Source organism: Euprymna scolopes, chromosome 7 (assembly GCF_053919585.1).
Source record: "Euprymna scolopes isolate OS-2025 chromosome 7, ASM5391958v1, whole genome shotgun sequence".
In the NCBI taxonomy this organism is placed as follows: domain Eukaryota; kingdom Metazoa; phylum Mollusca; class Cephalopoda; order Sepiida; family Sepiolidae; genus Euprymna; species Euprymna scolopes.
In genome coordinates, this window is record NC_136488.1 from 123,570,902 (window position 1) to 123,596,298 (window position 25,397).

At 32.1% G+C, this 25,397-nt stretch overlaps 1 protein-coding gene across 11 annotated transcripts in view; it reads right to left on the reverse strand.

Annotated features, from left to right (window-relative positions):
* The window catches only part of LOC145279918 (nipped-B-like protein), a 480,085-nt gene that overhangs the window by 234,355 nt on the left and 220,333 nt on the right, over positions 1–25,397 (reverse strand). For 8 of the 11 annotated variants that reach the window (XM_080131479.1, XM_080131478.1, XM_080131476.1 and 5 more), the window contains exon 3: positions 5,374–5,542. The exons of the other annotated variants lie outside the window; for them this stretch is intronic. In XM_080131479.1, coding sequence (XP_079987605.1) covers positions 5,374–5,542 — 169 coding nt within the window. The remainder of the gene's footprint in view (positions 1–5,373; positions 5,543–25,397) is intronic. 11 annotated transcript variants of the gene reach the window in all.

Genomic DNA, 25,397 nt, shown 5'->3' on the forward strand with positions numbered 1-25,397 from the left:
TTTTGGTGAAGTAAATAAAGGATTCTGTTCAAAATTACATCCAAATTCTCGAGTTCAACGAGACACACCTGAAAAAGATCAGGGATTACATTGATCAAAACAATGTGAAAATCACACTCAAAATTAGAACATTAGTTCGAATTAAGAGTCTTACTACAAACCAATTCTGTTGACTGTGCATTACAGATACATCACACGATTGAATGTCACAAACCAAATTAAACGTTATACTTTTTATTTGTGACAAAAAATAAATTGTCTTTTGTTATTGAAGTGTTATTAGTTACAAATAACAATTTTAGAAATACAAAAGCTTATTTTTTACTCAAGATTTAAAATCTATCGTGTGTGTGTGTGTGTGTGTGTGTGTGTGTGTGTGTGTGTGTGTGTGTGTGTGTGTGTAATTTTGGGAGACAACTTCTCCTATACTACTATTAAAAAACTACCGTCTTAGCTGTCTCACACTGTGAAGTATGCCTCCTAATTATTGAAGCCTTGTTAATCTGTATTAAAACCATAACCATTAATCAAGCTAAATACGGAGCGGATGGCATGTTAAATGCTTTTAAGTATTTTAAACGATTTTAATCGTCTTTCCATTCAATTTATTACCATACTTTTTATTATTTTTCATCACTCGACGGAGGACGACTTATGGAGGTCAAAAACATTTGCGAATACGGCAAATTTCTGATTACATTCGAACAGAATGTTCGGAAACTAGTCCGTCAAAAAGAAAAAATGGATTGTAAGAGAAGCAAACAAGAATTGTCTCTGCTCTTCAATGAAACGTGTGTGTGTGTGTGTGTGTGTGTGTGTGTGTGTGTGTGTGTGTGTGTGTGTGTGTGTGTGTGTCAGCCACATACAATACTGTTTCACTGTTTCACTGCTCATCAGTACGGCAAGACAAGTAACTATCTCAAGCCAGGATCAAAACCCGATCGCCCAAACGACAGTCAGAGTTTCTAACCATTGTGCTACATGGCTGCTGCTATGCGGGCAGTGAATTAACAATGTTTTGACATTGTGTACACACACACACACACACACACACACACACACACACACACACTTGCATGTTTTGCAGTGTATATCTCATGATGTACCTGAGAACAACAATGAAAAAAATAAAATCAACATTTGATGCAAATTACTAACATGACATGTTTGGAGACCAAATTGGCATACTGAAACTTTCATAGTTTTACTACAAACCAATTCTGTACTTTACAAATACTACAAGACATCACACAATTGAATGTCACAAATATTTTGTATCAGTGACAAAAACAAATTGCATTTTGTTTTACTGAAGTGCGTTTTATTTAGTTAAAAATATGAATTTTAGAAATACAAAAGCTTATTCTTATTCAAGTTTTATTTATATTTTATGGGGCATACCTCATGATGTTCATAAGAACAACAAAAATGAGAAGAACAGTTGAAAGTATATAAATAACAATATCTCATCTCTTATTATAATTCAATTCATTAAACATAAAAAAAATCAATTATAAAAATACCTCAAGTAAATGTGTGTGTGTGTGTGTGTGTTCGTGTGCGCGCACACACACACACACACACACATATTTATATATAACATTCCATTAACTATTTTCTTCTCATGGCAAAGTTCTGATATACCATACAATTTTTTACAATGATTAAATTGCGTATGTTAATAAAAAAAATGTGCCCCCCCCTTCAAAATTTGCAACAGTTTGTTACTTGAAAAATATTACTAGTAAAAAAATTTTTTTTTTTAAATATGTTACTAGTAAAATATTTTTAAAACTTCAAATTAAGTCTCTCGTATGAAATATTAACGCCAAAAAAAATTAAAAAGGGAATCAAAAAAATACATAAAATCTTTTTAAAGATTTCTGAAAAATTCATGACCTTCACACAACTAATATATATATATTATATATATATATATAATTTTGTCACCTAATTTATTATTATTGAAAATATATTTACTTACAAACTTAATTTGTAATAAATATTAAATAATAAAGTTTAATTTATTTTAAATAATTGAATAGAATTAAAAACTAAAATATGCACTACCAATTCTTAAAATATAATAATGGAAAACGTATTTTTATGTAGTTTTATAATTTAATAAAATAATTCTTTAATAATAAGTATGCTTAAAACATTAATGAGAATTTGTTTTAAATGAAAAGTTTAATTTCCAATGTTTTTGTAACTCGTGATGTAATTGCTTCTATTACATCCAAGAAATAATATTTACAGAATTCTCTTATTGTATTTTAATTTATGCATTTTTTAACATATATTAACAAGTCACTATTTATCAAGGCCCAAAGGCCACTCAAAGACAAGGGTTAATGACAGCTCAACAAGAATTTAAAACATTGGACTTGAAAACGACCCATGTTGTAGTCAGCTGGAAAGCAACTCTGTAGTACTGTGTTCCACAGTCAAGTAGTGCTTGGAAAGAAACTTTGCTCAGGAAAGTTTTGTTTAGATTTCCGTACACAGAGGAAGGGAAATTATTTACAGTGGTTGTAGGTAGACGGGTTTTTGCTGCGACTATTTTAAAGGAGAGATCCATAAATTGGAGCTCAGTCGAGCAACTACCATGAAAATAATGATAGAATAGAGAAAGACTAGTAAGCTCTTTTCCGTGAGAAAGAGGCTGTAGAGAAGCAAAGAGAACATCTTTTATTAGATTTTAGTCATGTGAAAACATTCCGTATCCTCAAAAATATGATAGATATTTGTATAAAGTTTTGAATACTTGTTGACAATATTCCCATTACAATTTTGTAATTGTTCCCAAAAGATAAATGACATGATTTTCAAAGTGTGAAACGTTGTCCAATATTGATTTTTTGAGTAGAAAATCAAAAAATATGGCCAGGCATAAACAAATAAGAAGGAAAAAAAAAGGATTTAATAACATAAGCACATACATATTATCAAGATATGGAAAAGGTTTCATTAACGTTTAGCAATTTGATGAAGTGATTAATAACAATAGAAAACATATCTTGGAACATTTTGGATTCAATGTCGATTCACATACATAACAATGAAAAATTATACAAATTGTTAGAAGATCTTAGAACTTTTATTTTTTGTGTTTATACGTGTTTTGAATTAAAAAAAAAGTAGTTTTCTTTGGCAGGAAAATGGATTTAGAAAGGTCACAATTTCAACCTTAGATAAGAGACAGATTAGGTTTTTTTCCAGGTATGACAGTCATACAAAAGTGTGATGCAAATAATTGGACAAACAATTTTTAAATAAACAGTACACTCACAAAAAAATTTAATAACATTATTTATATCATTAGTTCCATGAAAAGAAAGAAACAAATGAAATAATAAACAATTAAAATGTCAGCATTTTTTTAAAAAATGAGAATTCATGCCTACAAGGCAAACAGTACAAGTCTTCCATAGACAATTATTTAAAAAAAAATTTTTTGCTTTTTTTAATTTGGGGGAGAAAAAAAAGGGGGGACTTTGCAATCTCACATCATGCAAATTAAAAAAGAAGAATTCTTTTTCTAAATGTAAATCATGCTGCTTTTAGAACAATTTTTTTTTTTTTTTTTTTTCAACGAGAAAAGATACACAAGATCGTTGTCAATCTAAATGGTAAATAAGCAGGGATTATGGGAAGGGAATTTAACACCGGAACTTAATTCAACTAATAACACATAAAATTGAAAGACTGAACCATAAATATGCAAAATAAAAAGGAAAGCTGATGATTCTGGATGTTCAAATAAAGCAAAAAGATCACCTCAGCTAAAATACGAACCTTTTAAACTCCACTGGCTCACACACACAAAAAAAATTTCCACATCCTATGCTTATTCAAAGCAAATGATTGCTAAAGCACCTTTATATTGTTCCTATCACTATTGTCACTATGGATACTTGTTTTAACTAAACGTTCTTTTGCTTTGCCTCCCACCTTTTTTTTTTTTTTAAATTATAAAACTCCTATAATGTATGCATAAATCCGCTTCCAAAACACAGTAACAGCAACAGTTTATATCTTACAAACTCCAGACATGCAAGTTCAGAGTAATAAATGAATTTGAAATTTTTTTCCAAGAAGCTCAGTGATTGTAAGAAACGACATAGAAATGAAATTCTACAGAAAATACTATCCTTTAAAAAGGTGATTATAAAAAACTTTAATATGATGATATCCCATGTTATTTGTTTATAAATATATCAACATCTTTTTAAAAGGGTAAATATATATATGATGGCGATTAAATATTTAAAAAAAAATGCATAGAAAGTATCAAGTAAGCAAGCTAAATACAATAATATTAAGAAAATAATATTCTTTCCCAGTTTGAATTTTTTTTTTTTTTTTTTTTACATAAGGAATTTGCATCTCCATTATTTGTATTTGAACTTGTGTTTTCATGTTGATTTTTATAATCACAATGTTTCGACTACTGTACTCTCAAGTTATCTTCAGAGGTTTATCTTTTTCAAGTGTGCTGCCAACAGACACTTGAAAATAGGCAGATTTCGAAATGTTGTGAATATGAAAAACGGGCAAGGTAGACAAAAAATAAAAACAATTTATAGCAAACACAGCAGCAGAATTAAATTTTCTACCGATCGAATACTTTTAATGTGCAGAAAACTTTGTAAGGTTTTTGATTTCTGAATTTTGGTTCGATGAACGACACATGAAAAAACAACAATAACCACAAAAGTCTCCGCGTAATTTTACAAGGGTTTGTGTGCATGTGTGTGTGCTATGGATTACTTGCCACTTAGAGTTAAGGGCAGAGTAAACGTCTTTTTTTTTTTCTTTTTTTTTTTACTGTTTTTATAGTATAATCCTCACTCATGATGTTAAGCAAGCATTCGGCTGCCACTTTGGTTTCCGTGTGTCGGTAAGACAGCTTTCATGTAAAATCCTAAAATAAAACAAATCTTACAAAGTATGCACATGGGGCGGTAGAGAATATCTGCATTTGCTATACATTATTTTCTTATTCTTTTTTTTTTTTTTTTTTTTTTTTACTTCTTTTTTTTGCAAGTTCTTTTATTGTTAACTATTCTGGAGTTTTACCCGATAACAAAATAACACTAATCCAAATATGAATAAGGGTAATTTGTTTTTCAATAGCAAAATTTTTTATTTTTATTTAAGCCAGAATGACATTATTATGAGATTCTAAATAGGACAGCACTACTTCTCTCGCTCGATCAGTCCCTCTCTCTCTCTCTCTCTTTTCTTTTTTAACAATGAATGGTAGTTATTTAGAAATCAGATTTTTAACCCAGTGGATCTAAAAATATTACTCCGTCAACGAGATGCCATAATGATCAGAGTAAGCAATCTATAAGCAAAAGTTCTTACATGTGATCTGTTGAAGTGTGTTTTAGAGCATGAACGAGCTGCTGAGCCAAGTTTTCATCACTGCTTCCAAGGATCCTTCGAGCATCATCATCAATTTTGGGATTGAAAAGGAGACTCTTATTGTGCATACTTGTTGGCAGTGCTGTAGGCAGGGGCAATTCCGGTAACACTACAATTTCAAAGATCGCAGTATGAATTACATGTCAGTAAAAATATAATATATATATATAAGTTATATTCTTTTTAAAGAGAATAAGACAGATTTCCGCCAAAAACTTTTAAGTCACTGAGTCAAGGAAATAAATTATAATGATTAAAAGTTAGCACAAATAAAGATTGAAATATGTCAAGCTCTACAGATTTCCTTGTATTGGATGAGGAAAAGGAAACTGCTGCTGCTTCTGGTTCCAAAAGAAGTAGTTAGGTACAAAAATCATTCAGCACCTTCCATAGCAAAACAACTTCCATACGCTCATGTGCTGGGTAGCTGACACCCTCATTGCTAAGCACCACCAATTCAAAGTGGAACGAAAAAAGGTATCGATATAACAAAAGATCAAAGAGAAGAGAGAAGTTTGGCTCGTTTTTTTTTTTTTTTTTTTTTTTTTTTTTGTTGCCTCCAGTCATTCAATGTCCAAACTTTCCGACATTAAACTCTTTCTAGATACATTGACATTACAGTCAAGGGATATTTTAGAGTCGGAAGGATCATACCTTTGAGATTTGTAATCGCTACAAGAGGAGGAAGAGACTCAAAGCGAACTGGAAGATGTTTTGATGGACGGAGACCAAGTGTGAAGGGAAAATATCAGAAATACAAAGCCAGAATAACATTCCAAAAATGAATGTGATGACCAAAAAAAAAAAAAAAAAAAAAGTAGAAAAGGAAAACAGCACAAAAAAAAATCAAAACTCTCTTTGAACAATGAATTTCATTGATACAATATCAAATTTACAAAAATGGTGCAACGATTTGTTTTAAAGAACTTTCTTTGATACAAAAAAGCTTTACGTACATTCATTTTTGTGTGAGGATTGAAGCTAGAAAATATCACGTTGAAAATCTTTCATTAACCATGTCTTTATATTTAATTCAAGATTACACTATTATCTTCAATGAAATATTCAAAGGTTCTCTTATTAAATCAATTAATTTGCTGTCATACATTTCATTTTTTTCGCATACTTTTCCATTTTAATGGTTATTCATTAAGCAATACAAAATGTCTCCAAAAAAAAAAAGAAAAAAAATGTACTCACACTTTAACTGTTATCAACGTTGTATAAACAATAATGGTCATCAATTTGAACATTTGCAAACATGATTCTTCAATTACATTTATCTTCAGTATTTTAAGCTATTCTATTTCATTCGAGGTTCATGAATAAAGGTTTTATCGTTATTCAAAGTCTGAGTACATTTTTTTAGATAGCCTGTATATGAAGAGTCATAAAAGACAAAACAAGTGTCCATGGATAATTAAATTTTACAAAGACATTTTCTCAAGACAATTTGTATTCCTATATGTCAACAAATAAGAAATAAAATAAAAATATATAAACATTTATATATTTTTCACATTAATTTTGTAATTATATATATATATATATATATATATATATATATATATATATATATATATATATAACATGAACACATTTGACAAAACGTTTAAAATGCAGCATCCAGCAACTTTTTTCATAATAATTTTTTTTGTTATGTTTAATTTTTATTTGTCCCAAACAAAGCAAATTACCAGTGAAGTGTGAGAGTTTACTGTGATAGGGTCTAGATTTATACGAGTAACTTGGGGAAAAGGGGTTTAACAACAAGATTTGTTCAGATTACATTTGAATTTATACAAGTTGGTGCAGTTGAGGAAAACAGGGAACATGGAATTTCAGAATCAATAGGCTCAAAGAAATAAACTATTAAAGTAAAAATCTCCCAGCATCTCGGTTGAAGTGAAGGGGTGAGATTTTGCTGCTGGGTGACTTATCATAACCAATGCATGTACAAATAAATTGATTACATCTCACTCGGCAAACTACAACTTATCAGAATATCAAATATCAGGAATTGGTCCTGAACATACATGTTGGTGCAATAAAATAGTTACAGACTAAAAAAAGTTATCTCCCAGCATCTGATATTAATTTTACTGCAAACGCCTAGGTCTAGGAAACTTAGTTCTTGTAAATCAGAAGAAATTACTTCAAAGTTTAGTCAATTTTATGAAAGAAAGAAAAGTCTAGAGACAAATTAATACTTTTTTAGGGATGTTCTATTTCCATTAACTCACATTCAATAATTTTAATTAAAGTTCCAAATTTGTTTAAAAAAAAAAAATCTTTATTCATACAATTGTTTATACCCATTTTTCAGAGCACATTGTTTTTTTTATAATAAATTCAATGTTTTACAAAAGGTTTTTTAATGAATTTTATTTCCACTCAGGATATCCCCTCTCAAAAAAAAAAAATAAAAAATAAATAAATAAAACAGAACCGCTAAACATCAAAATTGTTCTCTCCATTTTACTTATTTATACTTTCGAACGCAAAATGATGAAAAAAAAATATACTGTGTTTGTGCGTGAGTGTGTAAAAAGAATGCACAAAACACTTTAGCAATTATTTAGAAGATTCGTTTTCAAAATGATACGCATTTCAAAAAGATACAAAGGTTGAGAAAACGCTTAACATTTTTGGCATCAATTTTTGAACACGTTTTAAACAATCAAATCTTGACCTATTTTTATGCTTTTTTGTTTATTATTTATGTCATATGATATGCTTGATTAAAATAAATTTCCTGTAAAGATGTTTAAATATATCAAATGCTTTTCCTATAAAAATGGCAAAACTTACGGACTTCCAAAGAGGCCAAATTGTTCGCAGGTGCTAGTGTAACAGAAACTCGCCAAAGGCTTAGCGTTTCAAGAAGCACTATCTCAAAAGTAATGACTGCTTTTAAAAAGAGAAGGAAAAACGTTCTCAGAAAAGCACGAGTCTGGTTGAAAGATGTTGGACTCTTAAGTGGATTGTTAGAGAAGATCGCAAGACCACGGCTCCTAAAAATCACTGCAAAGCTCAATAAACAGTTACAGGACCCAGTTTCCACAAAAACTGCACAAATTTGGATTGTATGAAAGAGCTGTAAAAACCTCTGCTCTCAAAGACAAATGTTTCAATGCGATTAGAGTGGTGCAAAAACCTCCAAAATTGTGTAAAATGTAAAAGTGCAAAAATGTGATTTTCTCTGACGAATCATTGTTTTCCTTATTTCCGACCACCGGCCGAGTCTATGTTTAGAGACAGCCAAAAGAAGCATTTTATCTAGACTGCCTTTTCCCAACCGCAAAGCATGGCGGGGGTTCTGTCATGATTTGGGGTGCTATTTCTTGGAAATCTGCTGAACCAATGATTACTCTTCATGGAAGAATTGACAGTCGAAACTATTTAGGAATGTTGGGTGACCAAGTTCATTCTATGGTTCGAGAACTGTTTCTAGAGGGGAACATCATCTTTCAAGATGATAATGCCTCAATCCATACAGCTAGAATTATTAAAGATTGGCACGAAGAGCATTCCAATGAAGTTGAGCATCTCATTTGGCCACCACAATCCTCAGATCTTAACATTGAATATTTATGGTTGATTTTTGGAGATTCAAGTAAGAAATCGATTTTCGCGCCATCTTCTCTAAAAGAACTCGAGGATGTTTTAGCTGAAGAATGGGATAAAATTGCCTTGGAAACAATTTCAATTTGTATGAATCAATATCTCGGAGAATTGAGGCTGTAATTGCTGCAAAAGGTGGACCTACACCATATTAAAATAAATTTTGTTGATTTTTAAGGTGTTTCTTTTATTTTGTCCAACCCTTGTATACATAGTTTTTCAATTAATAATTTTAATTCTTAGATGAAATTTTAGATAAGGATTTTGTGAGCAACTGCATAAAGATGTAGGCAGTACAGCTAAGTTCCAGTGGTCTTTTAAATAACCTCAAGTGTGATATTGTTTCAAGCTTCCACCAACAGTTTTTAAGAATGTTATGTCTGACCTTTCTCCTTTACAACTGAAGTTGATGTAACAGTGGAATCCAAAAGGTAAAATCAATTATTTTGAGCTATGAACATTTTTGGGGGGGGAGGGCAAATTCGCTTGGTTCTGAGCTAGGTAACAATGGCCTACGAGGTACGGTCTTTTCTTTATCTCTTATATAGTGGTCATCTACGGGATGTATAAATTGTTACATATTCTAGGTTGTCAGTGTTATTCCATCTTCACACAAGCAACAAAAATTATTTCAAATGGAAGATTACTTAGACAATTACAAGAGACCAGAGAGATATATGCTTTTAGATGTGGGTAATTGCATTAAAGAGAGTCAGAGACAGGCATACATACAACTCACCAAACTATTCAGTTTGGCATGATATGCCCACATTCATCCCAATAGGGTTTCTAGGAACAACATTTTGGCAGGATTCTGCCTTTTGATTGTCTAGCCAAAAAGAAAGAAAATTGCACTTTTCCAAAAATCATATGATTCCCTGACTTTTGTTTACTCACTGAGGTCAATCTTTTAAACCCGAATCTGTCGATCATCCTTGCCACAAGCTTTGGCTATCGTTATATAACACATTTTGTTTGCATGTCGATTCATCTTGTAAAATTCTTTAGTACATGGTAAAATGGGTGTGTAAATAGATTAAGTTGACCTAAATTTAATTTCTTGGTTTTTTTTTTTTGGGGGGGGGGTAAAAATTAAGCAATCGTTTTCTATTGAAAGTCGACACGTGGGTAAGATTTCAGAACATGTGACACGAAAAGAAATCTTTGCACTGTTAGAAAACACAATTTCAGTGTCTTTAATTTCTGTTGAATTGTCAATAAGATATTTTTTTTCATCAAGGATTAACTGCAAATGTTGCATTATTAACTTTATTTGAAATAAGATTACAAATGTTTTTTGAATATCGCACAATTAAAGCATCTTTGCATGTATAATGGAATGTTTTAAGGCTGTATTTTGTTTAAAGTTTCTTCTAGAAAAACAAAGGACTGCATTTAACAATTGTTATCTACTCTAACACAATCTTTTGTTTTTTCTGTCGTGCATTATATTTTATAAATTTACTGACGTGTTCATTTTTCACAAAGGACAAAAACATTAAAACTTTACAGAAAAATAATTATTCAACTAGATGTAAGAAATGAATTAGAACTGAGAAATTTATTAGAAGCATTTTGTGAAAATTTACATTTAAATCACCTCCCCCCTCCAGAAACTTGTATATTACAGAGATTAAGATTTTCATAATTCCAAGAGAGTTGCAATATATTTTCACAATCAAAACAGTCGGTTTCACAAAAAAGTTGATCAAGATTAATATCCCAGTGATAATTAAAAGAATAACAATAAACTTTTTATTGAATTAATGTGGTTGACAGGAAAGGGGAAAAATAATTGAAAAATATTTATGAAATGTTTAAATACACATCATTGATAAAATTGTAAAGATTTATACTTGAAAATTGTTCTTGTTACGGTTTGTTAAAAAAAAGTTATTTTTAAGAAATTAGAATTGTAACATAGCGCGGATACATGTATGCAAATGCATGTAAAATGACGTCACTAGTATTTTAAAAAAAATAAAGACTTTAAGAAGGAGATCACGTTAGAGATGGAAATAACGTTCGAGATCACATCGGAGGAGTGGGTAGCGTTCGCAATCACGTTAGAGGCATGAGTAACGTTAAGGGACATCACAGCGGTAATGAGAGAATGAGGAAAGAAATGTTGTTGTACAATAAAAACCGCGGGTTGAATTTCTTTTCTATTCTTTGCCTCCTTTGCAACTGAGGCTACGTGTTGGTTCCCGGACAACGTTACAGAATTTTATCATTTTAGAATACATTCTAATAATAATTGTTGTTGGATAGCGTTTGTGACATGATAAAAACTTATAATTTTTTTTTTTTTTTTTTTTTCATTTACATTAAAAAGTACTCTCCCTTATTTATTTAAAAAAATAAAATAAAATAATAAGGGAGGGTACTTTTAATGTAAAATATTTAATCTATATTTAATATAGAAATTAGTTTTTATTGGTTAACCCGAAAGTCTGTTAACTATCAAAGCACCCCATATGTTTTGACGAGTGAGGATTGAGTGGACTATTCATAATTCAGGGCAGATTGAAAGTTAGGCAGGGTCTAACTTTCCAGGCATTTTTATCAGTATTATATCGATTTTATTTAAGTCAGTTGCTCTGCCAAGTCCACACTAGTATTTTGCCTATAACTAGAGAAGTGAATTTGCAATTTGAACTAATACCTTTACCAGAAATATTCTAACCTGCTTTCACTCTCAAAAGAAAATGGATATACTCTATAAGTGCATATGTGGGCAGTGTATACTGAAGCAAGAGTTTCGGAATCCCTAATGCATCTCCCCTAAATTAGCACTGTTTGAGAAAAAACAAAATTCAAGACAACTGGAAGTAATGAAAGGATAAGAATTATAATACGCATCAGTTCATGAGTGGTTTTGTTACTGATGGACTGATGCTCTATTCATTCTTAGGAGGGCTATCCTCCCATGTTTTATCAACTCTCTGAAAAGGGGTTAACTTATTGCTGAAGCACCCTAGAATGCAGATGAGGTTGTTCAGGCATTTTTTATTAAAAAACAAAAAAAACATGCCTAATCTGGTGTCTAACCTCCTGGCAAGGAAGTAAATAATATGCCAGGATAAGCAGAGAAAGACTTGTGTTATTTTAGAATGTTCCATCTCTTAAATTCATAGCTGGAGCAAGGATATATGGATTAAAGTTCATGAAAGACATGTAGTAACCCTGACAGAACTCAAACCTGAAGCTAAGAGTCCACATCTGTAAATATTACCCCATGCCACTTTCAGGGCTATTAGTGCAATTAAGTAAAATGAGCAATCTGAATAGAACTTGAATAATATTTTTAACATTAATCAGGTTTGTTATAATCGATATGAGATAGAAATTATTAGTCTTTTAAGAATTTTTTTTTTTTTTTTTTTTTTGCAATAATCATCTTTTGTTCTTAGCTCCTTAAATCAAGTAGTCTCATGCATTGTCTGGAGCCATTTCCATTAAACATAAATTAATTAATAAAAATCGCATAATCAGAACTAATAGATTAAACAACTCTTTAATCCAACATTTTCATGATTACATGAACCCTAACATTTGACCTCCTAACTCTCAATTTTTTGGACAACTATATATGTTGAGGAAAAGATTAATGAGTTCTCTGGTAACACTAAATAATTCTTAAAAGTCTCCACAATTAAAGTAATCTGCTTTATTCATCTCCTGACAAGGAGGTTAGACAAGGTCAGATGAAGTTTTGAAAAACCAGCAGACTGGCTGGAGTGGACTCAGGCCAACAAAACCTGCCTGAGCAGCCTCTCGGCATTGTGTTACTAGCACATTAAGTAATTAGTAACTAATCTGAAGGAGAGAAGGTAAAGCATGGGCGGATGGATCTCCTAGAATTGAACAGAACAATACCTCAGCCTGACAGAAGCTAGGTCACTGTTGAACTGATTGTCGAGAATGCATCGTCAACTAATATGAACACCTACTTAAGCTGTGCCAAGTATTTTTGTAAATGCTATGTCTATGTTCAGAGGGTTTTTTTTAAGCAATTCATATTTGCTACGTCCATAGTTATCAGTCATTATAAGTTAGAAAGTCATTTATATAAATGAAGCATTTATATTGTATTGACATCTACTGATAGCAAATGTCGTAACTGATAAAACAAGACTTACAAACTTAATATGGAACATTAATTTGCATTCAAAATACATTTTTTAACATATGCAAATGTCATAAAATATAATAAAATTCATTGATTTCCTCGGTATACTGCTCATATTTTATTAAAACAATTAATAAGACATACAAATTGACATATTTATCTTTACTATTATATAAAAGTCACTTTGTGTGTGTGCGTGAGAGAGAGAGAGAGAGGGGGGGGGAGTTCCTCATAAGTTCCGAAACAGCTGAACCTATCTTTTACAAATTTCACACAAAGGTAATTTATATGTCTGCCAGTGTTCTTAGATATGTTGTGTACAGAATTAATCAGATAAGTATCAAAAATTGAAAAAAATCTGATCCTAAAAATAGTCTTTCTGTTTTATAAATAAAAAACAATATTTATAAGGGAACATTTTACATTACACCGGCCAAGGGAGGTAATTCTCAGCAAATCATATTTTTTTCTTTCTTTAAAAAAAAAGAAAAAGAAAAAAAAGAACTATATTCATCTAGAGTATTCAACTACAGATCGAATGGTCCACTGCCAAGCCCGTGTGTACCTCACTATTTTATTTTACTTTTTTTCTTATTGATGAGTTCAATTTATGATAAAAGAAGACATACTATTTAAAATCGCCGCAAATCATTTCTTCATTCGCATATTTTAAAACTAAACATTAATCAGAAGTGACTTTTCCAGGGAATTCATCATCAAGCGTAAATATCAGCTGACATCATATTATAAACAAACATAAATAAAATTTGATGAACGACATTATAATTTTTTTATTTATTTATTTATTTATTTTTTTTTTTGTGAATTAGTTCACCAGGGAACTTATTCCTCATAATATATAATATTCAATATACAATTGGTTCTATAATAATGCATACATAATTTATTTGCGTGTATTGACATATTTAAGCGTATTGTACGACCAGGCAAAGAAACTTTAAAAATAATTATTTTAACAAAGAGTGAACAGTCTGAATCTGAGGTTCAAAACTTCAACCAATGATGTACAAAATAGAAATCAAAAATAGCTTGACTATGAAACTTTAAATTTAGAGAACATAATTAGATGTCAAAGTAACTGGTTTCCCCCTTCCTCCATTCTTTATTCAGCAATGGTCATAAAACTTAAGAACAGAGACTACTAAGCTAATTAAGGGATGCATAAAAATTAGGAATATCACGATAGTTAGACAATACATAACTCCGAAAATGTGACAGTGATACATGTTCATTCACATAATTCTGAGGCAGCACATTCAAGATTGCAGAAAACAATGCGAAAGGAGATTACTGGTACATCTCTGAGCACACACAGATTGGAGAGAACTTGAATGCCTACTAGACACTGTCCTCGAGTGTCTAAGGTCTCTCTGTACAACCCCTGTACTATTGTCAGAACAATCTGGCATAAGGATACTTTTTCCATAGAAGTAAACCCTGACCAAATATTCAAAATCACATAGTAGTCGCTGCCCAAATAAGATCTTCTCACTATGGCTGACTCGCATTAGCTTTAACAAGGAATGGTGCACCTTCTCCGAGTGATGTTACCTCAAGTAACAGCACGAAGCTGGATACTCCACCAGACTAGATAAATTCTTGTCCTGGAATCCAGTAAACCAAGAGACCAAAATGAAAGATATACTGCAACGTATGAAAATGGTTAATTGGGGAGAGGAAAATCATGTTCTATATTTCTTTACTAACTCAGTGTTTGAGAGATAAAGAACTTAAATGGAACATTCGAATATCTATGTATCTCATATAGAGTTCAAGTGTTAGCCCCAGGTCGTGGGCCTCTTGATTTCTGAGAACTTCGACTGAAGTAAAATAAAACAAAAATGTGACTGTGCAGAGGGTCTAATGTGAATGTATATCATCGCAGGTTTGGTCTGGTCAGTCGCAGCACAAGACAATATTCAAGCATTGCAGTGGGGTACGAATCATAAAGTAATTTGTGAGCAACAGAAGCAACGGTTACATTCTGGCGAGTAGACAGTAGATCTAATTCAAGCAGATCATATACTCCAGAGGGAACAGGGTCACAACAGGGAATATGTAGCATATATCTGATGGCACGATGCTGTATAGGATGCAAAAATAAAATTTATTAAGACACTGTTTTGGTGTTTAGTTTCTAAATTTGGGATTATTTAACTCATTATTTTTACATATAAAAAATATGTGGTGGTAGTGGTGGTTGTGTGTGTGTGCGCATATTCTTGGTGCAGTATTCACACTGAGCAAATTGAGCTAGCTTCCTACTTCTCCCGCACATCATTTCTGACCGTAGCATGGTGGTTCTATGTGAGATCCGCTCAAATGGCAACCAGATGCTATTCCATTGATGAAGACCAACAACTTGCAAGACAGATTTTGCCATCCTGATGGAAATTGCTCAGGTTTTCAATTGCTCACTAAAGTACTTGCACCAATTCAGAAATGAGGATATAGAGGGAAAAATGTCCCGGATCACTTCTACTGTCTAATGGCAAACAGCTTGACGAAACCACTGAAGACATCACTGTCACAGGACAGAGGAGAGTGGTTGTAAATTCAGTTGTGTGTATGTATGCATTAATAAATACTGAATAGGTAAAAAGTTGGCCAAATCATTAAAAGTTGAATAAATTGTAAAACAAAGTTCAAATTGTATCTTTCACTGTTTGGACTTCATCTCTACACCTTTATGGGGTTTCTCAAAAAAAGTCACAGAGATTTACTTAATTAGTCCTAACTAATCCAGTATATGATAGTTTCATAAACACCTATTCAATCACCACATACAACCATTTTTCCTTTGTTTAACTTCGCAAAAGTCTACTAAATTAAAGATGCATAGCACTATGGACATACATTTATTATCCAGACATGTCTGATTGAACATGATTGAGTTTTTATTTTTTTCCTATTCTACAGGTAATTCTCTCTATTCACCAGCTAATATTTCTTGCATTGGCTGGCAGATTGTATATTATAGAATCAAGTGATAATTTTTTGGCCATTTGCACAAGCACTTCCGATTGGTGATCCTGAATGTTGTCAAGGATGGTTGTTGTAGTTGCTATCGAGGCTTAAGTATATTTATAGTAAATTTGTTAATTTGTTCTATTCACCTATTTATAATTTATTTTATCTTAGTTGTCTGTTGGACAGTAGAGGTAAGTATGGGGTGTGGGGGGAGTTGATTTTTTTTTTTTTTTAAAGCCCAAAAAACTATCACTTCGTGCCATAATATGCAACCTGCCAGCTAAATCAAAAAATATTACCCGATGAATAGAGCAAATTACCTGTAGAATTGGAAAGAAATGTAAATTCAGTCGTGTTCAACCAGACATGTTTAGATAACGATTTGCTGCTGGATTATACAAACATAAACTATAATTATAATTATTGTTAAATCTTTATTTAAGTTATCGATCGACTGATAAACTTCTTTCACCTTATAGCTTCGCTTTCAGTTGAATTCTATCCAATATTGCTTATCTACTACTTAGATATCAAATCATCATCATATTTGGTTTAACGCTTTATTTTACACTAGCCTGGGTGCCCGGGTGTTTGGGTGTGTGTGTTGAGCAAAATAATAAAAAAGAAAGTGGCAGGCAGAAATAAAAAAAAGAAAGGCGGGCTAGAACCCATGATGCGAAGGAGGAAAAAAATGAGAAGGGGGGGGGAGAAAAAGAAGAAAGAACATGACGTCTTTGCCGTTGCGTCCATCGCCAAACCAGAAGTGGTGACGGTTTAAATTAAGGCTAGTAATCGTAAAGAGGGGATGACTTTAAAAAATACCGGCGAAAAAAGCGACCCCTCCTCCTTATAGTGTCTAAAGTGCCTAATTGAGAGTGAACGAATTAATGTTTTTCTGACAATTTTTCAATATTTGTCGTCCGAAGGGTCGAGCTTCAAAACGATACCGATCTCGTGAAAATCGGTCGCCTCTGTCGAAAGTTTTAGGCAGACATACATACATTTAAACAGACAGATAAGATTTATATTATAGATGCTGGTATGTGTTGGACGGTTTTTTAGAAATTGACTTACAAACTAACCTATATTTGACCCTCTTTCTCTCAAATCTATGTTTTTCTGTGCCTTCCCCTCTAACTGACACTACTATCTCAACAGTTTTGGACTACTAACACAAACAATCTCATCTATTCTTTCAATGTGACTAAACTAATGAAGTCTCCTATTCTGCACACATCTCCCTATACTGTCCAGATTCAATTATCCTCTGAGATCACAAGCTCTAAACCTTTTTTTTTTTTACACAGGAATCACCAGTTATCAAGGCCTGGAGGCCACTTGAGGATAAGAGTTAATGGATATACATTATTCAATGTGATTATAGCGTAGTAAACATAAGTAGTGGGAATTTTGTAAATTGGATTACTTAGGGGGACGGTTCATCAAGAACTTGTTTACATTGGACTTGAAGACAATCAGATTGTAGTCAGTTGGAAAGCAGGCAATCGGAAGAGAATTCCACAGGCCTGTAGTTCTAAGAAAGAAGCTTTGTTCATGGAATCTACGTTTAGGTTTAGGCACAGATAAAGAGTGTGGGAAATTATTGATAGTGGTTTTGGCTAGACGAGTGTTTTTTGTGAAAGTTTGGTGAGGGGGGACCATAGATTGAAGCTCAGCTAAGCACTTGCCATGAAAATAAGATAAAGCAGAGACAGGCTCGCAACGTCTCTTCTGTTGGAAACAGGTTGCAGGGAAGAGAAAATGCATCTCCCACTAAGCTACGAAATCTATTTTGAACTGTCAAAGCCGTTAAGATTCACATTACACATTCATTATATCATTTCTTTTTATGCAATCATATCTTTCAACTCTTCTTATTATATAGTTACTTTATAAATACAAAAATACACAATAAATGATCTCCAACTAAAATAATTACAAATAACACCGACTAAGTTACTAATACCAGACAATCACTTAACAGGTATGATAAGTATCAATTTCTTTATATATATAACTATATTTTTACAACAGAAGTTAAATAGCTAATGCATATTATTAGCAGTATATGATGTTCTTTCTTTTAATTCAGTTTTTTTTTTTCTTGTAACAGAAAAGAACAATCTGTATACTAAAAAAATTTTGAAATCTTGTTTTTTATTTTATTTTTTTCCTGGAAATAGGGGTGGGGACAGAAGGCAATAACAAACATGTTTTCTGTATAATATTAGGCATTTGTAATTTGTTTGTTTTTAACATAATGTAAAGCAAATCTTTTTTATTTTGAATTACAATCTCAGAATTTTTAAATGAGGATTAATAACTTGTATTAGAAAAGATTACTGAGAATAAGTCAACATAAATAGAATTGATTCATGAGTGTTTCCAGCTATGAATTGTTTTAATTAAAACACCAATAAATAATCAAATTAGTAACATTAATTGATAAAACAAAAACATTGTTTGTTCTGCAAACAGTTCATTCGTTATACCTAAAAAAGTTTTATTTCAAACTGATTTTATGAGCCTTTTTTTTTTTTTAACACGAGTTTTCAAAAACAGAGATACAAGCATCAAGCCGCATGGCATTAAAAGAAACCGAGAGGTAATATGTTTCCCGCCTGAGTATTTATTTACCCATTTTTCATTGCATCAAGATATGGAGTAAAGTTAATGGGGGGGGGGGGGTCCAAGCTCCTCTGATGGAGAACTCTGAAAGATTATAAAAATAGCCTGGAATAAACCTATCGAGATTACTAAGAGCATCTCTGGAGACTGGCAATGAACCAATCTTTTTTCTGCAAGAGAAGGTGATGATGGCCTCCCCAGTCTGAGCAGAACCATACTTCACTTTGTTTTTAGGCTGAAGACTCAATTTTATCCTGTGGCTGTCCCCTGTATGGCAACAATGGAAGGAAGAGAGACAATTGTCCCTATCTAGTTGTATAAATGTGTTCTGAACCCAATATTTTTTTTTAACTATTAGATCCCCATTTATCAAGATCAAAAACCACTCAAGGATACAGGTTAATGAGATGGAATGATTGTCACCAGAGACGAAAAATGCTATGACAGTAATAATATTGATCACAAGTATGAACTGTGATTAATTATAGGGGGGGGGGGGGTTATGACAAGAATTTGTTGACATTGGAGTTGAAGATGACCCAGTTATAATCAACTGACAAAGCAGTTCGGTGGATGAGCATTTTCATAAAAATAACAACATAGTAGAAACTCCAGCAACACTAATTATTATATCATAGCTCTTTTAAATTGTTTATCCTGGAATTATAGTATATCGGTTGGATCATACCCCTATTATTTTTCACCCAGCTTTAAGAATCTCATTTATGTTTCAGTCACCAAGTTCTCTGCCCCTAAAGAAGGTTTGAGAGATATTACTAAGCTGCTCTTTTGTTTTTTGATGTTGAATTTTTCTACTTTTCTTTCGTTTGCTTAATTTATTATTTTGTTGGAGGCTTGGAAGTCCTGAGAATGTGAATGAGGTAGGTAACTGATTCTGCTGAACAATATTATATGAATGTGTATAATCAAAGAGTAAGATAACCAATGAAAGATCAAGAGATTCCTCGTCCCCCAAATCCATGGCCTTGTGCGTAATTACATTGTATAACATATATAATAATATTAAAAATCATACCTGCTAATATATTTCTACAAAGCCACTATTTTATTCATGCATGGAATAGTGTTGTCATGTCTGGGCTAATGCATCAATCAATTATCTTTCCCTACTAGACAGTGCACAAAAGAAGTCATACCAAGTTCCAGCCTCTGTCACATTAACATAATGTTGCATTCCTGTGCTTATTTTACAAATACTTCAACAGAATGTAGTCTAACGAATTTGCTGCATTTATTCTCCCTTCAACATAAACCACCAAGATAAGCAGCAAAATCCCACCCCTGCAGAGGTTCCTACTTTAATAGGTCCTTTCTTCAAACCACTTGCATTTGAAATCCCCTCTTTGCTCCATTTCCCAGATTGTACCAACAAGCAAAAATTTAAATGTAATGAGAGCAAGCGTAACAGTGCACAACTTTATAAATCTGACCCTTAATTAAAAATACACCTTTACATCTCAATGACATTAAAAGAGAGAGAGAGAGAGAGAGAGAAAAAAAAAAAAGAGAGAGAGAGAGAGTTTAAAAATCGACTATTATTTTGATATAATCTGGTATTGTAACATTAATTTCGTCTGTGTTTTTGTAATCTTGTAAAATGTAACCGAAGTTCTAAATTGCTATACCATTGTATTGTTTATTTTCTGGGTTTTTTTTATGTTTTTATTAATTTTCAATTGTAGTTATTTTGCTAATTTATGCTCATTGCACTAAGAATAGTATCTAAGGTGTAAAGTTGCAATTAATGTCTTGCGCATCTCTGAAAGTGAGAAGTTAACAGATTTTCAAAGCTACACATAATTACAACTTAAGTACCTGTCAACACTAATTGTTCTTCAAACTTTTCTCCATAATACATATGAACTATTTGTTAATCGGTTTGATTTTAAAATAAAAAACAATTAGAAAAATTGAAAAGAAAAAAAAGCATAAACAGAATTCTACAGAGCTCTACAGTGTTGGATAACATCTGGTCGTTTTAAATATTTGATTTTATTGTGGATAATTTATAGTTTTGAAATTGATTATCTTGTCTCATTTTTGACATAAGAAACAAAAGTAAATATGAATTTAAGATAATGCAAATTCTCTCTCTCTCTCTCTCTCTCTCTCTCTCTCTCTCTCTCTCTCTCTCTCTCTCTCTCTCATGTTATATTTATTTATTAACAAATAATATATAAATATTTACGATAACAATATGGATTAAAAAAAAAAGAAGTATAATGTTTGGAATGATAAACATCTTTTCATTCATTTTTTTTCTCTCATTTTATTTATTTATTGTTCATCTCTCTTCTTCATGGGTTGAGCGTGTGCTAAATGAAATTGTCCGCTATCATTAACAATAATGCAAAAAAAAAAAAAAAATCGACTGGGTTTCAATTTCAGTTTGAAGCACTTGCCTAACTAATGTAACTACACTGAAAACCTGTAATTCAATAAAATAGGAAAGTGGTTGTCTGTGACACATACATGTTACATACACGAAGCTGAGTGATCGCTTGCTTTTTAATCACAAATACATGCTAAAATATTCCTCTATTTTGAGATCAAGTTACATTTGAAAAAGAACTTTCATTTTAACTGTTCTAATTGGCTGCAATTTGTAATTTAACTCACCAAGTGATTCATCTTTTAGTAAGTTTTTTTTTATCTATAATTTTATCTCTCTCTCTCTCTCTCTCTCTCTCTCTCTCTCACACACATTTTATACACTATTAACTTTGCTTCTATCAAGCTCTCCATTTGTCAACTGTCAAAAGCAATAAAGGAAAGACAAAATAGAATAGAAAAGGATATACACCTGCAATAACTTCGGATTAATGCATAAGAAAGAGATTCTAGAAAATGTCTAAAATGTAAGGCTTAAGCTTAAAGAGTTTCAAGAAGAAATTAAAATCCAGGAAATCTTGCCTAATGACTATGTATCAAAAATGTAAATCTGAAATATTTTGAGTTTTTAACTGGGAGGTTGTGCCTATAAAAATTCTTTAAAATATTTAAAAAATAAATAAATAAATGAAATAAAAAAATGAAATTTCAGGAATATTTATTGATTTTTTTTTTTTTTTTTTTTTAATTTTTTTTTTTTCTTAAATATTACATTTTCACCCCAAACAAGGCACATTGCCACTTTGATCTAGGGAGCTACTATCAGGGACCTAAGTTGCAGGGGTACTAGGGAGTTTAGCAGCAAGATGTCTGTTCACATTACACTTGAACTTCTGCATGACAATATAATTGGGGAAGCAGGAAACCGAAAGAGAATTCCAAAGTCTAGCAGTTCTGGGGAAGAAGCTATTAGAGTAGAAGGCTTTCCTATATCTAGGGATTTCTACCGTGTGTGTGTGTGTGGGGGGGGGGCTTTGCTGCTTGTCAGGTTTGTCGGGTGTATTTTAATCGAGGGGGTACAAGGGCTTGTAGTTTGTCAGAGCATCCATCATTAAAATACTTGTAAAACAGGCAGAGGGATGCAACATTTCGTCAGTGGGACAGAGGTTGAAGCTTAGGTGACAGTTCGGGACCTATCAGGTTGGCGACTCTTTTTTGAACCCTGTCCAGGAGCGAAAGACTAGTAGCAGATGCACCAGCCCAAATGTGACAGCAGTACTCCATACATATGCGAATGGTGGCTTTGTAGATCGACAGGATACTTTAAGTTGTAAGTAACTTTCTAGCACAAGAGAGAGCCCACCTTTTTTTGCAGCAATCTTGGCAATGATCTCGATGTATCTATTCCAACTCATGTTTCCTTTGAACATTAAGCCAAGGAGCTTGAACGAAGTACTTTCAGGTAATGTATCTTTAGCCATAGGTATTGGTGGTTGGTAAGGTTTCATGTAATTATTAAAGGAAACGAGCTTTGTCTTGGCAGAGTTGAATGTTACCATCCATTATTGACCCCATTCCACTACAGACTGAAGGTCTTCCTCTAGGGTTTCTGCCATTACCTTAGATATATGCACATTAGTTTTCCCCATGTGCCTGCTATACAGCATGGTGTCGTCGGCAAATATATCCATCTCAGAAACAATTTTATCAGGCAAGTCATTTATTAATATCAGAAATAATAAAGGTCCAAGGATCGATCCCTGAGGTACACTAGCATTTATATCAATTTTTTTTTTGATATACGCCTATTGAGGACAACCTGGATTCTTCTCTAATTTAAGGATTTAATTATGCTAAGCATTCATCTAGTAATATCCTAGGATATGACTGTCACAAGAAAACCATCGTGTCATACCCTGCCAAAAGCCTTAGATATATCTAAGGCTAATGCCCTCCCCTCCAGTGCTTGGTACAAACGTTCAGAGATTACAGTTAGAATATCTGCAGTAGAACGGGCTTGCCTAAATCTATATTGGTAGTCAGACAGAAGTTTAGCAGCTGTAAGGTGGTGGATTAGAGCTTGATCAATTAAGGACTCAAATATTTTGATGAAAAGAGGGAGGAGGCTAATTGGGCGTTAATTTAATGGGTCAGTTCTTTCGCCAGAGTTTTTGTAAACTGTTACCACAGAAACAGTTTTCCAGCAGTCAGAAAAGCAAGATTCATTAAAGCATTTGTTAAAGAGTTTAGAAAGAACTGGAGCAACCTCGGCGGACCATTTTTTTAATAGCACAGCCGGGATGAGATCAGGTCCATATGCTTTTGAGGTGTTTAGGTTTTTTTTATTATATCATGTACTTGAGAAGGCGTGATTTTCAGATCACCTAGTGTGGTTTCTGTCCGCAGAGAAAAATCAGGGAGGGAATGGCTGGCTGGGTCCGAGGTAGAGTTTGAGGCAAACTGACGAGTAAGCATGTTAGCTTTCTCATTTGCTGTGCAAACAACCTCATGATTACTGTTAAAATTACACACAATTCGAAGATATCTGAAATTTGACAAGATTTCACCTCACCTCTTTGACCTCTTTGAATCAAACTAAATTTAAAAAAACGTATAGTCTACAAAAATTTTTCAAAGTCATCATCTATATAGTAATATGATAGCGCGTGTGTTATTTTCTGTGTCATGCTTACATCTTTTTTCTTCGGGATAACTTGTTTAAGTGTTATGACTTTTTATTACTTGTAATAAATAATTTTACCAAGAATTCTTCATAAGTTTTGGTTTCGATTATAGCTGAAGGAATCCAAGTTACACACACAAATTTTTATATATATATATATATATATATATATATATATATATATATATATATAGAGAGAGAGAGAGAGAGAGAGAGAGAGAGAGAAGGGGGGGGTTCTTCATAAGTTTACCTTTTGTTTTCAATTCAAGCTTACGCACTCATGTCATATGGATATATACTTTTTATTTTTATTTTTTTTTTTTTAAATCAAAAATTTATAATATATAAGAATCAACAGAAAATTGACTATTATTAGATATACGAAATCTGTATAAATTAAAATATCATATTTAAGCGTATTTTACGACCAGGTTACACTGGGCATCCTTGCTAGCTTAGATGAATACTTTTACAGTTTTTACACAAAAGCTACAATATCAGGGCGACTACATTTATGCAGAACATTCACAGAATGACAACATCAGTATATTATATGTGAAAGAGTCTGTTGTGGAATTTCCACAGGTCCTGCTAGTGATTGATTAATTAGTTAACTAAACATTGTACATACAAACATATACAAATAACGTTATATAAATAGAGATAACAATATATTTTTCTACAAATACAAAAAAATGCATGTATTCCAATATTTAAACTTCAAGACAAAATTTTTACAAACAAAATTCGATCACTACTTAAATGTAACGGGAACTACTTTTTAAAAATATAAATAATAAATTAATATTTTCAAAGGTCACTTTATTTTTCAACAAAAGAAATAGAACAATACGCTTCTTTGAACGTATAAACTGCAAAAGATAAAACCTAAGAAATGGACAAAGAAAACCTTATTCTACTAACTGTTTCAGTACTAACAACAATGTATTTACCTTTAAAGGTTTTCAACTATCAGAGACTGACTTGCATCTGAAGTAGATATTGTAAATGTCAGAAGAAGGAGTCATAAGTAACTCTATAAATAATGCAATGTGTGTAATTTATTCGTCTTTCACTTTTGTTATAATGAACTCCGAAGCAACAATAATACAAGAACTCAACAGGAAAATTAGCAAACATTGTGCACTACTAAAATTGGTTGATAATGGAGAACATTGTCTTTATGGTAGAATAAAAAGATAATAATTTTTAAAATGCTCTCTACATAAAAACTAGTTGAAGTACCCGCCAATGTCAGGTTAATGAAATCTAGATCTAAAATAATTTGACTGTCTAAAATAAATAAAAAGTTAAATTTTTAATAAAATAAAAAAATGTTCAACACATGCGATGATTTGATAAAAAAATGAAACACTTCACATATTTTTATATGTTTATTTATAGATTAGTAGCCTGGGTGCTCGGCGTTGCCCGGGTGTTTGGAGGCATATGTTAAGTGGTAGTAAGTAGGCAGGCAGGCTAAAACCCGTACTGCGTAGCAGGAAAAGAACGTGAAAAAAAGATGATGTCTTTGCCATTGTGTCCATCGACAAA